Source organism: Callorhinchus milii, unplaced genomic scaffold, assembly GCF_018977255.1.
Source record: "Callorhinchus milii isolate IMCB2004 unplaced genomic scaffold, IMCB_Cmil_1.0 Scaffold2, whole genome shotgun sequence".
NCBI lineage: Eukaryota > Metazoa > Chordata > Chondrichthyes > Chimaeriformes > Callorhinchidae > Callorhinchus > Callorhinchus milii.
Genome location: NW_024704743.1, coordinates 5,352,701 through 5,377,179, shown reverse-complemented (window position 1 = coordinate 5,377,179; position 24,479 = coordinate 5,352,701). Strand labels below are relative to the sequence as shown.

Sequence of the window (24,479 nt, the reverse complement as noted above, 5' to 3'; positions counted from 1 at the left end):
GTGTGAGTTGTTGGGGGTGGGGGGGTGGGGTTAGGGGTGGGGGGGGGGGCGGGCAGTGGGTGGTAGGGAACGGTTAGCTGGGTATTCTGGAGGGATGAGATCAGATGGCCCAAGGGGTCTTCTTCACTGGGGCTAATCTTGTGATCTGTCGCTGGGAACTATTGGCAGTGAGGGCAACACATGAGGATCACAAAATTACACCTGTTCAATGTAAAAACCTTTGCATATAGCTCATTATCATGTTGCCAAACATCTTGAAATGCTTCACAAGATTTTATTGTAAAGTATAGCAAATGTGTTATCGGGTGAAGGTGGCAATTTGCGCACAGCAGTCTCCCACAACCAGCAATGAACAGTTTTATCTGGAGGATTGTTGGCCACTGGGAGAAAATCCCTTCTCTTTGAGTCATGACATGGCATCTTTAATGTTCACCTAAATCTGCAGATGAACCTTCAGTTTAATATGTCATTCGAAGGACGGCACCTGTGACAATGCGGTATTCCATGTGGTTCCATCATATGGAGAGGCAAAAATTGTTGCTGCCGCTATGTTAGATATACAGAAATGGGAAAATACCACGTAAGTAGTTTAATATTTTATTTAGGAAGCAAATTGTGTTACATCAGTTGGTTGCTTTAATTTGACGTGCAGTGAGATTACAAGATTACTCTAATTTGTGGGGAAAATCTTATGCAAAAGCAATCTAAACTGGAGAACTGAGCTGTGCCATTGGTAAGAAAACTGCAATAAATTGTCACGAGCAACATCTATAAAAAGCAACAAATAAATCCAAATACATTCTTAAAGTAGCCTTGGGGTAATTTGTGCAATTGTTAGCTAATAAACTTTGAACAATATGATTTCACCACATCTTCTGTTTTCAAATCAGAAGAGGCACCGCATGACTTGCAAAACATTAAAACTGCACATCTCTTAATGCTAACCATAATCTGAAATATAGTTAAGCACATTACAACCAATTTGACGAAAGCCCTTGGAGAGATACAAAGGGTACACTATCCATGTGCTTTCTTTTCAATATTGTAATTTATATTTTTAATAAACTATAACACACAAAGTTTTTTCTTTCAGGGACACTATTATGTTAGCCTGTTTGTTCCAGTGCAGCTATATCTTCAGCAATTCTGTAATCTCACTTATTTAGTAAGAAACTGAATGAGATACTCTGGATAGGCTTGATTGTCCTGAAACACAACAAACATACTGGGAGATTGTAATTGATCTGTGACACTGTCATAGCGGTCTGGGCCTCCTTGTTGATTTTTGAGCGGAGGCTCCTTCAGGCCTTTCTGCCCCTGACCATACTCTCCAGTTAAAACTCTCGCTCTGTAGATGAGTTTGAATCCTTTTGCATCAGGCTTCGAATACTGGTCGCTTGCAGAATATCTTGCATTTATTGCAAAATATGTTCCATCTCCATAAAAAACAGCTGAAAAGGGAAAAAATGGTTGATACTCAGTTGCCAGGAATTTACTGCATGCATAGAGTTCAGTCATATATGGACTTACAAATGGCAACTGGTGTACCGAAGATCTGCATTAAAAATGCCCCACTTTTGGGTCTGTTGGGCGTTCCTGATCCCACTTCCTGCAAGCTAAGCACTAAAACATAGGATACTGCCTGTCCATTGTGCTATGTACAAGAAACAAGGCTATTGTCACTTCACAGATTAAATAATTGATATTCTTGATGAAATGCCAATGGATATCTATTGAGCACCAGTACAAATTGCCAAATACATCTCCACATTAAATTCCTTTAGGTTATCCAGAGCATTCTAAATGGGATCATTCTCTATAACGTGGTCACATAATGGCTTAGTCACAACAACAACAACAAGATTGCATTTATAGAGCGCCTTTCACATCGGGAGGACATCCCTAGGCGCTGGACCATTGGGTCGGGACCCGAGCAGAGGGGAAATGGTCAGGGTGAGGGGAGGGAGCGAGGAGGGGGTAGAGAGTCGAGAGGGGAGCTGAAGACACGGTTGAAGAAAGTGGAACACTGAGCCACAGAGGGCAGTTTTGATTCTGACATTCCATCGTCAAACATGTCACCTTGGAGTCGGTTTAGCTCAAAGGAGACCAAGCTTCCCCCACCCCACCCCCCCCCCCCCCCCCCCCCACCAAGGAGGATAGTCATAATCACAGCTATTGAATGTCGGCGTATGTTGTACTTACCATTTGCTCCAGAGTAGCTTCTATTGAAACCATCTGCATTGATTTTAGCGCACACATCTGAGCATGTTCCATGGTACAGGATTTTTTCATTCTGAGTTAGTGGTGCAAGTCTGTTCATTTCGTTTCTTTTTGCAACATACAGACGCCAAAGAGTGGGATTCTGGATCCGTTTGATCTGTTGTCATTCACAAACATTGATTATTTTCATATCTGAATATCCAACTAAAAATAGATCATCAAATATAGAAACTGCAAGTGTAGTAAACCCTGAACTGAAAAGTTGATGCTTGGTTGCAGTCTCTACTGGTCTATTCTACACAAAACTATCTTAATCTAATTGATAGACTCCTGATACACATTTCAGAAAACAAAAATCAGGTTATTCTGAAACCATTTTTTTAGTCTTTTCACTTATCTCAAGTTATCACTTTTTACAGTTGACGTTTTAGTTTTACTCACAGTTAGCTCTAACCCTACCTCTCCAACCTGCTCGCAACCCATTTCTCTACCCGCCCAATCCCTCAGCTGGCTCGGGCCTTCTGCACATCCCTCAAACCTTCCGCTCCACCACTGGCGCATGTGCTTTCAGCCACTATGCTCCCAATCTCCAGAACTCACTGCTTTAAAAGACAACATTTTTCACCTTGGGTATTGGGCGACCCTTTGAGGTAAAAAATGTGGCAGATAAGACTGAGGTGGGTGATGCGGCAAAAAGCAGAAAAGTGGTCAGGATTATAAAATGGATGTGAGGGAGGAAATGAGCTGAGTCAAACTGAATGCCAAGATTGCACATTCAGTGAGTTGGAGAGAGAGAGAGAGGCCAAGAAATTGTAGAAGTTGGAGCCAGAAGCAAGATGTTATCAGTCTTGATGAGGGAGTCTTGAGAGTGGCCTTGATGAGGGAGAGGGGTCAGCTGAATCTCAGTGAGATCAAGGATGTACTTATCCAAGATGAGTTCATGGATGGAGAGTCTTGTTGGAGAAGGAAATGTTTGAAGTCGATGCGTACAACAACAACAACAACAACTTGCAATTACATAGTGCCTCTCATGTATGGTAGCTTCCCAAAGTGCTTGACAGGAAAATGGTCCTGGTCAGGGATCGGCTGTGGGGTAGGGAGGACAGCTGTGGATCAACAGGATTGACAACAGGAGCACAGGAGAAATAGCAGGGGAAGGTAGGGTATTTGTGATTATAACAAGAAGGGTCCTGTGATAGGAGAGGAGATGGGACAGATGGTGACATATACCATTACCTCAGCTCAAGATTTGGAATATTCCCATTCAATAAACCTTTCTTCATTCATCGATTTCCGCCCTGGATATTTCCACTTAATAAGATAGCCATCATAATTTATCTTTATGCAACTGTAATATCAGTAACATTCAACATTTCCGTTATGCCTGTATGTTCAGAAAAGATTTAGACTTACACTGTCAATTTTGAATGTTGGCAGATTTGCTTGATCTCCTAAGGTTTGCGAAAAAGCATCAGCTACTTCTTTATATTCTGAGGAGTCAGGTTTCAGAAGTACTTCAGAGAATTTGGTTTGGTCTTCTACATCCTCCCAGTTGTCTGGAAGGATGTCATCTGAAATGAAGATGGACTGTTATATATAATCCTTAAATTTGGTGTTGCGCCTTTCCCGTTGGGAGGACATCCCAAAGCGTTTCGCAGGATTACTGCACGTTGTCGTGACCGAAAATAGTTAGACGAAATGTCTGTTAAGGTCATGATACCACATTGCTCTTGTCAGCATACGCTTATGGGTGGAACTCCAGCAGGTTAAGCATTTCTCACTAGGATTAAAAAGGCAAAACTCAAGAAACTCAGAGAATGAATAAATGTCAGTTCCTTACCTGCAGGACATGCTCGACATATGCGAACAGAGACTCCCTCGTCATCTGTGCACATGTTGTTTTTGAAGTCAAACACAAAAAAGCATCCTTCTTCTGTCTCTACTTTTACTTCATTTTCTCTTTTATTGAAAGCCTTTTCAATATGGGCATTCATAGTTGGATTGAACTTGTCCCAATGATTTTCCATCTTGAATTTCCAACACACTTTTTCCATGAGAAACATTTCTTCACGTAACATAATTTCTCTTTTTCCTATCTTTTGGCACACGTTAAAAATAGTATCCTGAGCAGAGCATACATCAGTTATACATCCAGACAAATATATGTGTGTTTTGTGGATGGTGACTGATACATGCATAACTCTGCAAGACTCCATTATTTCTTCAATATCATCAACAGTAAATTTTTCATGGGATACACTGAGCGGTATTTTTTTTTCCAGTTGTTCTTTATTCACTAACTTCTGAATATCATCCCAAGCTTGGTCAATATTTCCATTATTTGTGAAGTAGAATTGAAAGACCACTGGCTTGAATGCGTACTCGTCCACCTCAGGGTTATCATCAGGCACTTGGCTTCCACTCACCCAAGAATACAATTCTGCGAAGCAAAGAAAGAACTTAACATTCAAATCCAATATAACCGAATAAACCAATAAACTAATTCCAAGAATCAATGTGATTTAATGCAAAACCTCATAACTTTTTTTAGCATACATCAGCTATGGCAAATAGTTAATTAATCCTATTTTACTTGACAACAGCTTCCTCAGTTGGCATTTTATAACTTGGACTCCAGTGGATTCACAGCCAAATCCAGTTGATAATAATAATAATCCTTGCATTTGACCTTGTCTTATCACATTATTGAAACTCTCTCTCAATCCCTCCGTCTTGCCACCTCCCTCCCCACCCGGTGTCAGACTCTGCCACTCTCAAGCTCTCTGGGACGCTACCCCTCATGAAGGGCACTATATAAATGCAAATTGTTATTGTACAAATATCCTTCCCTTCACTGTTTATATCTTAAGAATTAACATACTTGACATTGCGGACGCCAAGCCACTCTTTTCTACTTTGATTTTCTTCAGCTCTTCAAATACTTTCACATATTCAGGTGAGCAATCACTCACTGTTACTTGTGTAAGTGATGTGTGCTTTGTTTCTGTGAATTGATAAACAGCATCCAAAACTGCCACAGCGAATGATTTTACCCGGTCTGGCATCTTTCCTGTTGAAAAAAATCACCAAACAATTAAATCCAAATCAGCTGAAATTTACAAATCACGAGTTGACTTCAAATTTCATTTCCTGGGTTCCTTATAATAATCCTAGTATTTGATTTAGCCCCTCATCACGCAACCACGCTGTGTCTGAGATATCTCAAAGTGCTGCATAGGAATTACAGTAGCATACTGACTGTGTATTTGGTAAGTGAATGCAGCAACTAGTTTGCGCACCGCGACAAAGTCAGAAGCCAAGCAAGGAGTCCTGTAGCTCAGCAGTTAGAGCACTCGTCTCGCAAGCAAGAGAACATGGGTTTGATTCCCCGGCAGGGCGAAACGTTGGGCAAGTTTCCTTACTCCACACACCTCTGTTTACTTAGCAGTAAGTAGGAACCCGGTTGTTAGTCGATTGCTTTTCCGGAGGTAATAATTCCTTCAAAATAGATTAAAATAATTTGGTCACTCAATCGATGACTGTTTATGGGATACTGCTGTGCGCGATTGGCTGCTGCGTTTCGCCCACAAAATATACTATCAAGTCACTTTACAGTATATTTGGTGAAGCGCTTTGAGACGTCTTAAAGATATGATAAAGTGCTGTTGTGATCAAATGCAAAGATTATTATAAGGAGAGGTGACCGCAGGCATGTCGAAGAAATAGGTGTTTAAGCAGGATTTAAAGGCCGATAGCGTGATTGAAGGCTGGAGGAGCGAATTCCAAAGGCTGGCAGGACAGTTGCTGGATCATGATATGACTTAAAGCACTCTATTAAACATAGAATACAAATACTTGCCTGAAAGAATGTATTGAGGAACAGGGATACACACGGATCCAAAATATTTGCCTTCACATTTACTCAAGGCTTTAAACAAAATATTTGCCAAGTCTGCTTGAGGTTTGATTCGACAATAAACCAAAAATGTTGATCCTTCCTTTGTTATCTTAATGTCATCAGTTCCTTTCACTGTAAGAAATGAAATGAAATTGCTTATACCTCTGTAACATTAATGGATTCAGAAAACAATTAAGTAAATTAAAAGTTGACCTCACCTTTGGAGTCACTCCTGAGCACCACTTCTGCATCTGCATATATTGTTTTAGTCTTTTTGCATGATACTTCAATAGTTATGTCCTCAATGGGTATGGTAACAGAAGGAACCGGTGAATTGAAAACCTGCTCTGGATATACAACAGAAATGAAACCAATAAATATCATAGCATGTCAAACCCACAAAAAAAATATCCCAACAATACATAGCTGATTTACATGCTGTCAATTTGGCTCAGTTATTACTGGTTTTGCCTCTAGGTTTGAACCAATCACTCCCATTCTTGCCCGGTTTCACTGGCTCCCCATCCCTCAGAGAATCGAGTACAAACCCTCGTTCTCACCTTCAAAGCCCTCCACGGTCTTGCTACCTCTCCGACCTCCTAACCCCATATCATTCTGTCCGCTCCTTCCGCTCAGCAGACACCGGCTTTCTTCAGCTCCTCCACACTTCCCGCCCCACCATTGCTGGTCAGGCATTCAACATCTCTGCCCACCCCCCACATTCTGGAACTCTATCCCGCAATCCCTCCCCCTCATGCCCTCTCTTGCCTCCTTCAAGTTCCGTCTAAAGACCTTCCTCTTCAACCTGTGCCTTCAGCCACCCTCCCCACCGCCCTGTCCTCCAACCTTCCTGACCCCAACTCCCAGCCTGGGTCCAAAAAACCCGGCCTGTCCAGCCCCCTGGGATGTCTTTCTGATGTGAAGGACCCTATACAAGTGTAATTTGTTGGTTGTTGTAGGTTAGAAGATCGTGGGATCAAGCCCGACATCGGTACTTGAGCTCATTGTCTAGGCTGGCACTTCAGTGTATTACTGGGGTAACACTGCATTGTCAGAGATATATATGGTGAATGGGACATTATTATACAGTGAGGCCTCGTTTTGGGGAACCATAAAATGCAATATCGCATTATAATGAGGTGAAATAGCTGATTTTTCAGTGCATTTGTGAGCAGTGGGTCAATTACCGATTAATCATTCCCACCACTGCCGCCCGGCGTGGAGGGCGCTAAATAAGTGTAAATTGTTGTTGTTGCTGCTGCTGTCTGGGGCCCTGCTGGCACAAACAACTGCTGTGATCGGCCTGAACAAAATGGCTGCAATTGACAATTACCTGTGATAACAGATAAAGATTGCAATTGGGTTGTGAATAAAGAATAAAGAAAGGGCATTGGAAGAAAATGTTCCAGAGGTAGAAGAAAGCGTTTTCGATCAAAGACTCAATGTAGAGTTTGATATCAAAGTTTTTATTTGTACCTTTTGTGGTTCCTGTTGGTGGATGCACATTTCTGATGTTCCTCTCTTCTCTTACGATGAGCAGTTCATTGGCCGGCATTCCTGAAGTTATCAACATTTCATCTTCAAACGCCTGCAAAGGTTCAAGATATCTTATATGTTTTCCTTTTAAAGTGGAATCAAACATTTGAAGGCATTTTATATGATAAATACCAGCATTGAAATGTAAACATAATTTACCCATTTAAAGTACTTCATATAGTTGATCTTTAAATGTTATTGCTGATAAAGGCAATCTTTATTAAAAAAAATTAAATTGTAACAATAAAAATGAATATATTGCATGCAACAGCAATACTATTACTTATACCAGAAAAACACAGACATGCATACCTGATAACATTCCAGATCCTTCTCATATATGACCAAATTCACTTCGTTAAGTGAAGAGGATGAATTTGCTTTGCTGAATTTCTTTATTTCCTCAAGAAATGTTTGTGCTACCAGATCTTTTGGAAATGACAGATTTCCCGTACCGATAGCAGGAAAGCTGATTGATTTGTATTGACTTTTATGCGCATTTTCCAGGCATTTTTGGATTATTGTTTCAAGCACCTATTGTGAAAAACATGAATACACATAATGATGTTATGTTAGAGTTCGCCTACAAATGCATAGATACTATACTTTATAGTAAAACCTGTGAAGCACTTCAGGACGTTTCAGCCGCATGATAAGGCATTATTTGAAATGCAAGGATCATTATTATACTTCAGCTCCCACCAGCAGCTCACGGCCGTTACGGTTAAGTGCCTTTAGGGCGTCTTCCCAAAGTGATCAATTAAAAATATTACTCAAGCAAGAAGGGAGTTGCAACGAGAAGCTTTTTCAAGTTCAGCTTTATAGAAGATAGCATTTTCATAAATCAGTGGAATTGAAACTTATATTGAATAGGAAACACAACCGCAATAAGGACACTTACATTTTCAGGTTTAGAATCTTGAGCTTTGCTCCACTGGCAACAAATGGTATTGTAAACTGTCTGGCAATGTAATTTGCACCCTGCAGTGCTGACGGGTAAAACATCTCCAGACTTAAATGTTGTGGACCCTTTGGCATTGTTTGTGTTCACTTGTAACTGATCCCCAGCCTTTAGCACAATCGCTTTAGACGCAGCTCCGTATGAAAGATTCATATCATGTGACACAGTGTTCACAATGGCGTCAACCTGTAAAAGAAAGGTTGTCAGGAATTAGGCTTTCTTTCCTCGGAAAGCAAAGAGTGAACAGTTTCTCCCAAGGTCCTGGTCAACAATCCCTCCAGATAAAATTGGTCAATCACTTCATGATTTTTTTTATGGGATCCGCAAATTGGCTAACATGCGTGACCAATAACTTGGATCGAGTAACCACTAATTTGGTCACTTCAATCCATGTCTGTTTGTGGGACACTGCTGTGCGCAATTGCCTGCCGCGTTTCGCCCACAAAATATACAATCAATTCACTTTACAGTGTATTCTGTTTTGAGGCGGCTCGAAGACATGATAAGTCACTATATTAAATGCAAGGATTACTATTATCATGTTTGGCTCCAAATACACAGTCACTGCATTTTACAGTAAAATCCTGTGAAGCGCTTTGAGACTTCTTCCTGGCATTAAAAGATTTATATCAAATGCAAGGATTAAGGAGAGAGCGCACATTCCATTCCAACAATCTATCTCTAGAATTTGCATATGTAGGTGGGATTCATGGAAATCTCAGCTTGGTTTGGATACTCTTAAGCACAGTGATGGGTTTCCTCAAGTGTCTGACCCCCCAAAAAGTATTTGTTATTTATTTATGGTTGTATTGAGCCTTTTTGAATTAGTTATCTTTATTAAAAATATATCATTATTTTCACCATAATTTACCTTCTGTTCTGCAATGTTTCCTTTTATTAAAGAAACTCGTACACCTTCTTGAGTTGTAAAAATTATCCCTGTGCTGCCTGTTGGGTCTGGTATTATTGTGGTCACGGCAGCATTAGTTTGCTCATTGGATGCGCTGAGTTCTTTGTTGGTTTCTTGCTTCTTGCTTTGTATGAAAGACAATTTCATGAAGTTTGAGAACTTTGAAGTCTTAGACCCAGGCGCCATCATTTTCTTCAAAGCCTTGCTCATTGCTTTAGCAGAGTTGTCGTCGCCACATACAAGTCGGATATCAGTCAGACATGGTTTGTTCACTTCTTGGCAATATTCCTTGATAGCCTTCCCTATAACTGTTGCTGAGGATTCAGACTCTCCGAGACGAAAGTCAGGAATTGCAATAGACTTTGAAAAATTATCATTAACAAGACACAGAGCTTTTACTATGGCCGCTTTAAGAACTTCTTGGTTTTCTGTTAAAGACAGGGGCTTGGTTCCAACTACATGAACAATAAATTCCCAGGGTAATTTTCCTGCTTTCGTTATAAAGGCCTCACCTCCTTGAACATGAGATTGGCGTTTATTTAAGGCTCGTTGAAGTTCATGACCAGCAGCATCTACAAGTGCTTTTGACAATCCAGAAGTACAATCCAGAGACTTGTTTGTTGGGTGCAAAATTGTTTCAGCGTCACTGAGGATTATATTGCCTTTCACGACTGATATTTTAAATTTGTTCAGAAAGTCAATTGTAGACATGGTCTGTGATTGTTCTGAAACGGTAACATCTGTTTGTTTCTCTCCCTGACTCGCTATGTGGATGATGCATTTGTATGGGTTTTCCAGCTTCTTCAGCAGGTCTCGGTTTTTGTCGAAAAACTGAACAGCACCAGGTTGCCGTAAGAGTTTCTTTTCAGACTTAACTTGATTCAAAATATCCGTCACCTTGTCTTTTATTTGTGACGCATTTTTCATAGTTGCTTTAACTTGCAGTGACAACTGATCCTTGTTCTTCAGAAACTCTATTTTAGCATCCTGGAGCACCTCTGACAAATTAAAAAATCGTTGCACATATTCAAAGACACCAGGCGATTCAACATCAATAACAATCTCACAAGGCGAGTTTTCCCAAATGTAATTTTCTATGCATTTCTTTGCTTCATTGATAATGATCTTATATCCAACAAGGATCAAGCAGTTGGGAACACCTGAATTAGCTTTTGATTCCAGGAAGTGGCTCAACAGATAATTCTCCTCTACGTTCTTCAATTCGTGATGATTTGCTTTCAAAGATCTTGCAGTTTCCTTTATCAACCGGCTGAAATCATTTTGCTTGTTTAAACAAAAATCTTCTGGAATTGGTGTTTTGTCTTCCGCAAATGTCATCTTGAGCTTTTCTTCACCTTTTCGTAGATGGTATTCTGAAGCACCATACATAACTACTCCATCTTCAGCCTCATCGCATGAACATGCTACATTAATTTTTGAGTCTAAAAATAGGGATGTAAGGAAGTCTTCTTTGTTCAAACCGCTCAAAAACATTCTTAAATATTTTGATAGTTGAATCTTGTTGATTGCTAATTGGTTTCCTTTGTTGAAGAGTTTTAGCTGAACTTTGAATACCTCATTTTCCTTCCCTGTAATTTGCACCACATTGTTGGGCATGTCAAAATGAAACTGAACAGCAGAAAAGTTTTCCTCTAGATTTTGCTGACTCAAAATCTGAACATAGTATTTGTTTTTGAAGATGCATTCTTCTGTGACAAGGTTGCTGTTAACTTCAATATCATCTTTGCTCCTTTGATCCAATGATTCACGATCCAATGATTCAGAGTCCTTCTCCTGGTTAGATGGTCCAGGCTCTTCAGTGTCAAACTCAGTTGCAAACTCGGTCAATTTCTGGCTTTCATAATAACGATGAATTTTTAAAGTATTTTTACTCACGTAATGGGGCTTCGACAGGATGCGCTCGACAGCTGTATTGGAAAAGAAATGTTCAAAATTTATTCATTTGAAATAAGGTGAATGTAGAAATACCAGTTTAACAAACAATAAAACATAAAAATAGAAGTCGCTGGGAACACTCAGCAGGTCAGGCAGCATCTATGGAGAAATGAAAGTGAGTCAACGTTTCAGGTCCACAACCCTTCGTCAGAACCACCAAGACTTTTGATATCTTACTTTCTGCATCCGGGAAGTCTATTATTGCTGATTGTGTAGCTTCATCTAAAACAGCCTTCACTGGGCCGAGACCTTTGAGTTCATGTTCAAAGTACAATTCAAGATGATCCTGTGTTATGGACTTCGGAAGTTGAGTAACTCGAAGCTGGGCTGTTCTTGGGAGTTGGATGGCGGTCACTTTCATTTCCAGCAAACTCCTGCTTAAATTTTGAACAGCTTTGTTCAAATCTAAAGGAAACAAAGAGTAAGATCACTGAAAAGAAAAGACAAAGCTGTTAAGATTATCACTCCACCTGCAATAGAAATTATCCAAACTTTATGATCACTGCCAATGATTTTGCACCTGCAAAATGAGTAAAAGATTATTAAACTGAATGAAAAGAACGAAGACAGTATTTAAAGCACTTATAATTTGTCAAAGGTGCTCCCAGATGCCAAAATATTTCTGAAGAACAAGGATCAGTTGTCACTGCAAGTTCGAGCAACTATGAAAAATGCATCACAAATGAAAGACAAGGTAACGGATATTTTGAATCAAGTTAAATTTGAAAAGAAACTCTTACACTGCACCACTCAATAGTTGAATTAAATTTGTCCCTCGAATAAAGAGGGACAAGATTGTGAAGGGATTTAAAGGGATTTTAAATCTTGACAAAGATTTTAAATCAATCCTTTTGAGTACTGAGAGTCAGTGGAACCTCAGAATGTCGTCCATGTAGTTCAGTGGTTAGAGCACTTGCCTCGCAAGCGAGAGGACCTGGGTTTAATTCCCGGGCAGGTTGAAATATTGGCAAGTTTCCTTACTCCACACACCTGTTCACCTAGCAGTAAATAGGAACCCGGTTGTTAATTGATTGGCAGATCACTTTTCCGGGTATAATAATCCCTTTAAAAAAAATTAAATAATAATTTAGTCACTCAGCCCACAACTGTTTGTGGGACACTGCTATGCACAATTGGCTGCTGCGTTTCGCCCACAAAATATAAAGTCAATTCACTTTACAGTATATTGTGTGAAGTGCTGTGAGGTGTCTCGAAGACGTGATCAAATGCAAGGATGATTATTTTGTACACATGGAATCTAACTCCATATCTGAAAATGATGCCATAAAAGGAGAAGCTTCTGGGTAAGAAATAAGACTGAACCAAAAACCAAGCCCTGCTGTTCCCCAAGCAGGAATGGGAAGAAAAAACATTGGATGAAACATAATGAAACGTACTGGGATAGGTAGAAATGGAATCAAGTGCCACATTGATGGATCATAGCGGAAGGACAGGCAAGCATGGTAGCAGACCAATGGCACAGGCTTGGTGACTTGACCATATGAGGTAGCTGTCTTCAAGACTGAAATCCCCTACTTTATGAGACTCTTACCACTATCCTCACCCAGCTCCAATGACTCCTCACCTCCCAGTAAACAGAGTTCTAGATCCTCATTCTCACTTTTAAATCACTGCCCCACTCTACCTCTACTACTTCCTCAAACCATATATACCCAGCCGATACCATCACTCAGTAGGTACCAGCCTGCTGCATGAAACCCTCCACAAAACATCCCCAATTTTGTAGGAACATAGGAAATTGAGGGCTCCAGCCCATTTCACCAATTTATTAGATAATGGCAGATCATTTAATCCAATTTCCATACCCTTAAAATACTTCCAAAATCTATATCCCTCACTCATCTATATTGATAAAGACCAAATGTCTGTCTACATGTCTGTCTTTCCGCCAATAACCGGTTGACGTAGAGACATGATTTATACTTCATTGGAAAGGATGATATCATGGACATATATGTTTTCAGGGATCTCCTATCATTGATGAGCTATAACCTAAACAAGCTCATCATACATGTATGCACTTCAACAAGATGTCCTCCCAGCAGGAGTCTTCCCAACAGGAGTCCTCCCACAGGAGTGCTACCAACAGGAGTCCTCCCAACAAGGAGTCATCCCACTGAAGTCCTCTTACTGAGGCCTCCCTCGAGTCCTCCCAACAGGAGCCCTCCCATAGGAGTCCTCCCAAAAGCACATTTTCTTAATCTTAAGGGATAAAGATGCCTAAGAAGTGAAGATCAACCCTTTCAAGGACAAATAAAAATGTCAGACAAAAGAGAGAAGGCCGATTAAATGAAACTGAAGAACAAAGAACAGCACCGTTGGACTTTCATGCAGAAAGGCATGCAAGAACATGGCAAAATTAATTGCCCACTCAAAGAACAGCACGGCTGGACTTGAATGCGTAAACAACAACAAAATTACATTCATATAGCGCCTTTCACATCGAGAGGACATCCCAAGGCACTGGACAGTCAGTGTTTTGGACCCCAGCTGGGGGTCAGGATCAGGGAGGGTGGAGGGCAGGGGGGAAGGAGGGTGATTGAAGGCATGGTTGAAGAGGAGGATCTTGAGATGGGTCTTGAAGGAAGTAAGGGAGGGGGAGAGGCAGAGGGACTGTGGGATGGAGTTCCAGAGGGTGGGGGCAGAGTGGCTGAAGGCCCGCTCGGCAATCAGGAGGGCCTCGGTTTTGTAAACGACTACAAAGCATGACAAAATGAGTTTCTCGCTTAAAGAACAGCCCGGCGGGACTTTGACGCAGAAAGACATGCAAGAACACAGCAAAATGGCCCCCAGCAGCAGAGATCACTCCATTTTGAATCTTCTATCGTTGATGAGCTATGACCCAAACAGCTCATCGCACAATTTTGCTTAAGGTGTACACACAGTGTCTTTGGCATAATGGTTTGCGAGTGGTATCACTGAAATCTACATTCCATATTGGATCCTTTGGTTGCAAGTGTAGCTGCAACAGGTACAGCTAATTAATAATAATAATCCTTGCATTTATAGCTTTAAGATAGCGACTAAGAGAAATAAGAGAATTTAGGAAGAACTGCTTTATGCAGAGGTTAGTGAGATTGTGGTACTCAGTGCCTAAATCGATGGTTGAATCAGATAGTATAGATGCTAAACCACCCCCCAAACCCCCCCGATTCGATCTTTCACAGATGGGAAGGGGAGAGTGGAATGGCAGGGACAAGGAATGAGTGGAGACTCCTGTGGAGTAAGAACATGGACCATTGAGCTGTTTGTAAGAAAATATCTCTGTATACTCTGTATATTTTAATATCTCAATTGATTGAATGTGGGCTGCCTTCTGGAGCAGTGCATTCCACATTTTCACAACCCTCTGTGTGAGACACGTGTAAAGAAGTCTTTTGTGTGGTACATCAAAGACATTTTTGGATGTCTTGCTCCATTGACATTCTACATAGCTTCCGACTGTTAAAAAACTTCAATTCACAAATGATTGGGACAACCGAATCACCATTTTTCTTAACCTTACCAGTGTCATCGGTGAATTCCAGAATAAACGTTGTAGCTTCATTGGTATGTCGCATGTGGAAAGATGATGTGCCAATACAACATTCAATGAAAAAGTCGACGTTTCCCCTTGAAAATTTTACAGTATCTACTTTAATACAAACACGCGATGATTCAACTGGATCACTTCCCTCCAGTGTTTTGTTCTGTACGTTGCTCAGTGGAACTATTGGTGAGATAAAGTGGAAGATTACTGTAAATTATGAACCAAAACATTACAAATATAAAAAGTAATGAATTTCTATGTCTCCTATGCTTTCCTGACTGTAAAAATGTTATTTCTGACACACATTCTGACACTGCAAAATACACAATCACTTCATTTTACAGAATAACCCGTGAAGCTCTTTTGAGACATCCTGCCGAGAAGAAAGGCATTATTGTACATAAAAGTGCATTATACTGTATTACAAGCACTGAGCAGTGCAAATCATTTGTATGAAAACCTATAATTATGATTAGGTCACAGGGTGAAGGAAGGGGAATGTTAGAACTCTGTGAAAGATCTGATAATAACAGAAGCATCACAATGATTTTATGCAGAGCCCTAGGCCTACTAAATGTTTTTTTCTGCTTCTTGGGCACTTGATCAACTTTCAGTGTAGATTACTTGTTGGTACACTACTCCTTTACTTGACGGCAGCCATGTGGTCATGAACCTCCATTCGGCTTTATGCACGAGGCGGGGTGTTCCGATTGTGAGTCTGTTGCATTCTGCACTGCTAACTTCACTTCCTTTCATGCTCTGTGAGACCAACCACAACTTACATTTCCGGGATGACTGGAACAGCAGCTGATTTTGTCTGTCAGAAATCTAGAATTCTACTAAAGACATTTTTTTTACCCCCATGAAATGTAATTCCCATCCATAGATTATCGAGACAAAAAAGACATTTAGATGCTATCCTCATTATAATCAGGGTCGCCTTGAACTGAGCTGGTAACAAAGTGACGTGCTTGACAACGGAATATCAGAATCGAGTCACATTACTCTGGGACTGTCTCAGTCGCCCGGTTCCTGAGCCAGGTGGGCTTACTTACTCCAAGGCACCGCTGATGACACACTAGCCAGCCTGGCTCTCTGACCGGACTTGGACGGGCAGACCAGTCCCTACTTCCCGCTCAGCGCCTGCTATATCTGCAATCCAAAGCTATAACAGTCCTAACTGAACAAGTGTCTGCATCTCCAGCAGTAAACCAACGCTAGCTCTTGCCAACCTGCACCTAATACTCTTCAGAATTCGTTCAGGAGTGTGTGTCTTTCAAGGGAGAGTGCATTCCATTGGAAGCAGAGGGAAATTTCATTGGCAAACTTTCAGTCTCACTTGATCCAAAAAACAGGTGTTAAACCCACTAATCCTATATTTGTAACGATTTGGACTTTAACCTGTGTTTAAAAATCGCAAACCTAAAGACAAAGGAACCTATCCTACTTGAAAAATATCCCTTGGTCACCTCCCCTTTCGAACCAGGTTGACCCCAAATCCCATTGTTCAGCGCTCCGAGACACCTTCCCACATGAAGGGATCCTATAAACTGTTTAAAAACTTCAAAAATTATCAAATGACTTCAGAAAATCTAAGCATATTAGAATACATTAGAATATACAGCTCAAAAACAGGCCATTCGGCCCAACTGGTCTATGCCGGTGTTTATGCTCCACATGAACCTCCTCCTGCCCTTCCTCAACTAAGCCTTCAAGCATAACCTTCTATTCCTTTCTCCCTCATGTACCTCTCTCGCTTTCCCTTAAATACATCTAATCTATTTGCCTCAACAACTCCTTGTGGGTAGTATGTTCCACATTCCCACTACTCTCTGTGTGAAGAAATTTCTTCTAACTTCCCTATTTGATCTATTTGTGACTATTTTATATTGATGGCACCTGGTTTTGGTCTCCCCCACAAGTGGAAACATCTTCCCTATGTTTACTCTACCAAAACCTTTCATTTAAAGACCTCTATCAGGTCACCCCCTACCCTCCTTTCCTGATACATATAACCTCTCAGATCGGGGATCTTCCTTGTGAATCTCCTTTGCCCCCTCTCCAGTGCCTCTACATCCCTTCTATAATGTGGGGACCAGAACTGCACACAGTATTCTAAGTGTGGTCTGACCAAGGTTCTAGAGAAGTTTACCATCACTTCCCTGCATTTCATTTCTATCCCCATAGAAATGAATCCCAATGCCTGGTTTGCTTTTTATGGCCTTATTTACCTGCGTTGCTACTACTAGTAAATTGTGTATGTGTACCCCTAGATCCCTTTGCTCCTCTACCCCATTTAGGTTTTATTTTTCAGGATGTATGTGACAAAATTATTGATTGGATATTCGCCATCTAATTTTGTTCATCAATAGATGGGACCAATTCTCAGTGACGGCTGCTTGCTCTTACCTTCAGGTTTACTGCTAGAAGCATCCTTGACCTGAAAATTTAAACAGTCAATTAAAAAGAATCTGAATTTTACTTCGGAATTTTCCGAATTTTAGTTTTAGTAACTTTAGCAATGAAATTACTTCTCAAATTGAAACAAACCAGGAACAGTGCAGGTGCAGCCAACTGAATATCTTCTGCGATGGCAATATGCTCTGCAATGGATACATGGACTTTGAAGCTCCAAGAGCAAAATATTCTTGGCATGATTTGCGGCAACCTCAATTAAATTGAGGTTCTATTCCCGGCAGGAACCCGGTTGTAAGTCAATTGGCGGATCGTTCTTCCGGGATAATAATTTTGAAAAAAAAACAATAATAATTTGGTCACTCAATCCACGACTGTTTGTGGGACGCCGCTGTGCGCAATTGGTTGCCGCGTTTCGCCCATAAATATACAGTCAATTCATTTTACAGTATATTCTGTGAAGCGCTTTTGAGATGTCTCGAAGACGTGAAAAGCGCTATATCAAATGTAAGGATTATTGTTAAGATTATTATTATTTACAGGAAAAAAACATGAGTCAGCCTTGATTGATGTTGATCTTAATTGGGGTAATGTCTTCCTGCAAAATTATTTGGCAAGATTTGAAAGATTTTAATATAGACAGTATTTTTGCATTCTTGCACTTTCTGGATTTCATGTCACGTATTAAGTGTGAGAAAACTGCCAGAGTATATGGAAGCAGAATCATTTGGTAGAGTCAACATTTCCAAATGTGTGCAGTTGCTCTTTTGTATGTTCTTAACACGACTTGTAACAGTCTGTGAATGTGAACGCTCATTCTCAAAGGTGAGTCTCATCAAATACACACTCAGATCTACAATGATCCAGAATAGATCAAATAATAATAATAATAATAATAATAATCCTTGCATTTGATATAGCGCTTTTCACGTCGGGAGGACATCCCAAAGCGCTTCACAGAACACACTGTAAAGTGAATTGACTGTATATTTGTGGGCGAACGCGGCAGCCAATTGCGCACAGCAATGTCCCACAAACAGTCGTAGATTGAAAATGACCAATTTAATTATTGTTTTTGGTTTTTTGGAGGGATTATTATTAGGCGTGTGGAGTAAGGAAACTTGCCCAAGGTTTCGCCCTGACCTGCCTGGAATAGATCAAAATCATGTCAACTGAGCACAAACTGACCTGTACAATAAGATTTGATCGTGGGGTTGACATGTTTGCAACTATGAAGTGATGCAAGAAAGTATTTTAGAAAGGTATTGTTGCATATTTTGGTGCATAGTTCAAAGGGCCTCCCAAATGTGATCTGGTTTAGAAGCCCCCAATCCCTTAATCTGGCCTTGTTATGGGCAGAACAGCAGGGGTGGAGGAGATTGAAGAGATAAGGAGCAGTGAGTCCATCACTCTCTACTCTACAAGGTGAGGACAAGGGCCTTGAGGTCAATGCTCTGCTGGGCTATGTGGAATAGAAAATGTAAAAGAATTAAAAAGGTCAGAAATTATCAATAAAGAATAATTTGTTCAGCCTGTTGCATGCTCTGTGTCTAAAGTAAAACAATGAAACAGGGAAAAGTTAACAGGATCTTACATTTATTGCAGAGGTTACACTTACCGGTGAGGTAAGATCTTGGACATCTTCAGGAATGCTGGTTTTATCACTTTCCTGGCTTACAGTTAGCGGAATGCTTTTTCCTTCAATGGTAATGAAGTGCTTCCTTTCCAAGACAGACTTTTGTGCTAAAATTAAAAATATTCCAAATTATTACTTCAATTAATATCTAGAAAGATGCCAAGTGAGAACGTTGAAAAATCACCTCTATCAAAATTAGATGGTCAAATGGATTCATTGGCATCCATCCATTTTCCACCTACCCAACCACCCATCACTCCTATCACTCCTTACGTCTGTAAGGATTTGAGGCCCTGAACACCTAGACGGGGAAAAGGGGGATCTGCCTTAGACATGGTCAAAGAGAAAAGTCTTCAGGTGCGAGAGATTGAAGCAGGGAGTTTCAGAGATTCGGGACGTGGTAACTGAAGGCACAGCTGCCAATGGTGATGTGTAGGGGTCGAGCAACCAAGGGTTTGTCAAGGGATGCACAGAAGGCCCGAGTCAGCGGGTGGGGCGGGGTGGGGGGGGGCGTTGATTAGAGTAGAGATGCATGCGCTGACTGGCTTCCCAATCTAAACAATATCTGACTTGAGGGTCATCGCCAACATCAACCAAATGACCCCAAAGTCGGTCATGTTTTAGCGCATGGGAAGCCAGTCAGAGTTCTGAAGCACAGTGGCAAGTTTTCTGCCATCATTTTGGATTTTTTGGTAAATAAATTTCAGGGTCCAAACCCCAATTGTCCTATAAGTGAGCCCACATTTACATCAAAGTGCATTAGAACAAGGATTTGCTGTAGAAGCAGAAGGAATACTTCATCATTGTTATAAAAAAAAGGAACTACAGTACTTTACTTTCACTTCCACTGTAAATGGCAGAAAACTTTGGCTTTGAGAGGAATAATTCCCTGCACCCGGTGATTGGTCTGTCCTTCCAGGCCCTGCCTATGAGCCGGGCTGTGCTGTGCTGTCATCAGCAGTGCCCTGGTGTACTACGTAGTTGCATGGTTCAGGAAACGGACTACAAAGACCACCACAGAGGGCTGGTTCGATTCCTTCGTTCGGTTGCCAAACATGTCACCTTGGAGCCAGTTCAACTCCGAAAAAACCTCGCTTACCTCCCCTCAAGAAGGATAGTCACTAATTTGTCGTTTAACATCCAACAAGTGTGGGTTTGATTCCTCACTAGGTGGATGTGGAGTCCTGTAGCTCAGTGGTTAGAGCACTCGCTTTGCAAGCGAGAGACCTGAGTTCAATTCCAGGCAGAGGGCGAAACCTTGGCCAAGTTTCCTTACTCCACACAGAGCCTAATAATAATCCCTCCAAAACAAAGCAATAATAAATTGGTTATTTTCAATCTACGACTGTTTGTGGGACATTGCTGTGCGCAATTGGTGCCGCGTTCACCCACAAATATACAGTCAATTCACTTTACAGTGTGTTCTGTGAAGCGCTTTGGGATGTCCTCCCGATGTGAAAAGCGCTATATCAAATGCAAGGATTATTATTATTATTATTATTATGATAGGTACCATGAACTCCCTGTGAATTCATAAGCAAGCTGGTGCTATTTTGAGGGACGTTTTAATACACTTTTGCTGTACTAACTATATTCCAACTAGAATGCTTGGGAGTCCTATAACTCAATGGTTAGAGCACTCATCTCACAAGCCAGAGACCTGGGTTCGATTCCCGGCAGGGGGCGAAACCTTGAGCAAGTTTTCTTACTCCACACGCCTGATAATAATCCCTCAAGAAAAAAAACACAATAATAATTTGGGCACTCAGTCCACAACTGTTTGTGGGACACTGCCATCCTCAATTGGCCTCCGCGTTTCGCCCACAAAAATACAGTCAATTCACTTTACAGTATATTCTGCGAAGCACTTTGAGACGTCCCAAAGATGTGAAAAGCACTATATCGAGTGCAAGGATTATTATTATTATATTATATCTTACAAGAATCAACTTTAATTTTGCTCCTCACAGATTGTTATTTTCTTTTAAAATGACCAAGTGTATTCCCTTGCATGATCGTCCATCACTAGTGGCCTGGTATTGTTTATTCTGTATTGGTGCATGTTGCAAATTGATAATGGTTGGGCAACCCAAAATTTTGTATTGAATTTACTCATTTCATTTACCCAGGAGTTACATCACAGAGGTTCGAGCTTAAGATCCTAGTCCTCACTTTTAAAGCCCTCCCTAGTCTTCCTCCTCCCTACCTCTGCAAGCTACTAAAACCTTCAACAACTTGCCCGTTCCCTCCGCTCGAGCAGTCAAGCCTTTCTGCCCCTCTGGAACTCTGGCAAGTCCCTTCTCCTCGCCCCCTCCCTTGCTTCCTTCAAGGCCCATCTCGAGCCCTTCCGCTTTGACCGTGCTTCGGTCATTCTCCCACTCACCTCCCTTGCCCTCCACCCTCCTGATTCCAATTCGCAGCACTTTGGGATATCGTCCCGATGTGAAAGGCACTATGTGAATGTTGGGTTCTTCAGGCATGGGCAAAAAAGGTGGAGAATGGGATCACAATTCCAATGCTGAGGTTTGTTATTGGAATATTTGAAAGAGTCCATATATAGCCATGGGTGTGACAACATCCATGATAATACAGATGTGGTCACACTGCGACGATTCGCACCCCTAATGTAAACACCCAAAATGTTTCCTGTGTAGTGAACTAAACGGCCTCTCTGTTAGTCCCTTCTCTGTGAGTGCAAGTACCCTATTTTGAGGTGTAACTTCTGTAATGAGAGTCAGCAAGACGACTGGTTCTACCAGTTCTTTATAACTATAGCAAAGGGAAGTTCCCACCAAATTATTGCCAATTCTATATTTGATGTCGCTGATGAGCTATTTTCCTTTAAATAAAATTACTGGCTATGGACTTTAAATCGCTCTTAAAGCTATACACCGCAGCTGCGTAACTGCACGAGCTTTCCAATAGCGCAAACACCAAGCCATCAATAGCACACAGGCTTACTGAAGCGCTCAACAATACATAGCTGCAAAAATACATGTTAAAAGAAGGTACAGAACAGTGGATGAGCACGACACCGAGCTGGGGGGGAGGGGGAGGTGACCGTAGGCACGGTCGAAGATGATGGTTTTCAGGCGCGATCTGAAGATGGGGAAGGAAGGGGCGAGATGGAGGAATAGAGGAAGAGTGTTCCAGAGTTTCGGGCGTAGTGGCTGAAAGTATGGCCGCCAATGGTGGAACGGAGGGCACGAGCAGAATACAGGATGCCAGTCGAGCGGAGGCAGCAGGTTGTGGGTTGGGGCGTAAGTGGGTCAGAACCCGTGCCTTTGGTGATTCTCCCACCCCCACTCCCACCCTCACCGCCCCCACCCCTTGCCCTCCACCCCTCTCGATTTCAACCCCCAGCTCGGGTGCAAGACTACCCAGCATCTTGGGACGTCCTCCTGATGTGATATAAATGTAATTTGTTGTTGTTGCGTGTCTAACTAGAATGATTTCCTCCCCAGCCACCTGTGTTCTCCAGGCATGAGGAAAGAAGGTGGTGGACGGGATCACAGTCCATGATTCATAAAAGGAATTGCTTCGATAATCCTTGAGTCCAAAAAGTCAGCAGCTTTTACACTTTCACCCTGAAAAGTTTTACTTTTCTTTACATTTAAACGATACTGTACCACTGCCGGGCGGAAGCCAATTAAGACGGTGTTTTAAACGAACAAATTATGTGTGCAACTAAGACAAGGACGCACAGAAACAAAAGTTCTTATGGAAGCTGACAAACAAAAAGCTAAGTTACTTTCTCTTTCTGATACATCCTGTCCTGTTGTGGATTTCCACCATGTTTGTATTTAATGTTTTCAAATATTTTCAGAGCTTTAGGATTGATGAACAGTAAAATGGCATCGTCGACACGAAAAGAACCTGCGAACAATTTGTTTATATTTTTGGTTTCATGTTGATTTAATAACTGTGTTCAACGGTTGTAATAGTTTTAAAACAGGAAATTACTTTAAGAACTGACTGAGCCTTAAGCTGCAAAAGTTTTCTTTCAGTTTCACAAGAAGGTGGGGGATTTCCAGGGGATTCAACTCAAGGAAATCAACTTTCATTTTATTTTATTTGGAAAAAGCTGTAAAATTACAATTTAAATGTTTCCTAATTGGAACAAAAAAAATAATTTTTTTAAAAAAGAATTTGCACTATGAATAATAACATGCAAACAAATGCCGCAATAACATGCAAACTGCTTTTCTTTTAAAGCCCTCCACGGTCTTGTTCCTCGCTACCTCTGCGACTTACCAACCTATCCATTCCCCCGCCCTGCACCCCCCACCATCGGCAGTCAGGCCATTCTGCCCCTCTCCCTGGAACTCTGGTGAGTCCCTTCGCCTCACCCCCTCCTTTGCTTCCTTCAGCACCCGTTTCACGATCTTCCTCTCGCCATAGCCAGTAATTTTAACCGTGCTCTCAGTCACCCTCTCACCACCCTTGCCCTCCACCCCTCTTGATGCCAACCACCAGCACGGGTGCAAACCCTGACTGTCCAGCGCCTTGGGACATCCTCCCGATGTGAAAGACACTATATAAATGCAATTTGTTGCTATTATATTCTGAATTCAGTCTCACTGTATTGCAAACTAATTTTAAATGTAAAACTACAGCAAAACATACCATGTTTCTCGTTGAAAGTTACCATTGCCTCTCCATTTTCAAGGATATTTACATTACACTCTCCACCACCAGACTTCTTCTTACTTTGAAAGTAAGCAGCTAGCTTATTTTCAACTGTTCTTTTCTTAAATTGTGACAAACCTGTCACATAGACAGAATAAACTATCCCTCCACAAGCCATCTTCAAGGCATCTAAACTTGAACTCAAGAATCTGTCTGAATGAGTTGATTTATATAAGTGGGCGGTTCACAAATATGATACTCACCCAATGAACTGCTTTGTAAATTAAGTTAATATTATAAATGCAGAAAAATAGAAAGGCAAGCCANTTTTTTTTAGAATGCAGTGAAAACTACTACAGAATAACTCAACAGAATCCTTTCTGAATAGAAAACAGTGAAATCATATTTCTATCATTGACGAGTTGCAGCCCACCCCCACCGAAATACTCTTATCTTACTCCCATTTTCTTTTTAAAAAAATCTGAAAGCTTTTCTTAAAAGTTTGCATTTCCTTCCGGGAAATTGATGTGTAATTTATTATACTTTTCATCCGGTTAAAACACAACTCTTTGTGAGCATTGTAGAACATACTTTGCAGCTTTGCTTTAAGAACTGTTTTGCACTTTTGAAAACATGAAATTGGTTTCAGTTTCACAATGACAAATGTTTCGTGGAACAGCAAATCCTTATTGGAAAATGAAACTGGGAGCTATAGTCAACTGAGATACCGAATTGAATTCAAAGATTAATAATGTTATTGCACTGTCA

At 41.1% G+C, this 24,479-nt stretch overlaps 1 protein-coding gene across 1 annotated transcript; it reads right to left on the bottom strand.

The window, feature by feature from the left end:
• Nucleotides 1-584: 584 nt before the first annotated feature.
• On the bottom strand, nucleotides 585-23,908 carry LOC103183646 (protein mono-ADP-ribosyltransferase PARP14). Its single transcript, XM_042332007.1, has 16 exons — nucleotides 23,709-23,908; nucleotides 19,065-19,189; nucleotides 17,441-17,471; nucleotides 15,008-15,211; nucleotides 11,659-11,886; nucleotides 9,487-11,453; nucleotides 8,556-8,801; nucleotides 7,967-8,188; nucleotides 7,595-7,706; nucleotides 6,337-6,465; nucleotides 6,080-6,250; nucleotides 5,102-5,290; nucleotides 4,061-4,660; nucleotides 3,634-3,791; nucleotides 2,203-2,377; nucleotides 585-1,451 (listed from the first exon to the last, which is right to left on the bottom strand). The coding sequence occupies exons 1-16, from the start codon at nucleotides 23,887-23,889 to the stop codon at nucleotides 1,159-1,161; spliced, it is 5,031 nt and encodes a 1,676-aa protein (XP_042187941.1). The 5' UTR covers nucleotides 23,890-23,908; the 3' UTR covers nucleotides 585-1,158.
• Between the last annotated feature and the right edge of the window lie 571 nt (nucleotides 23,909-24,479).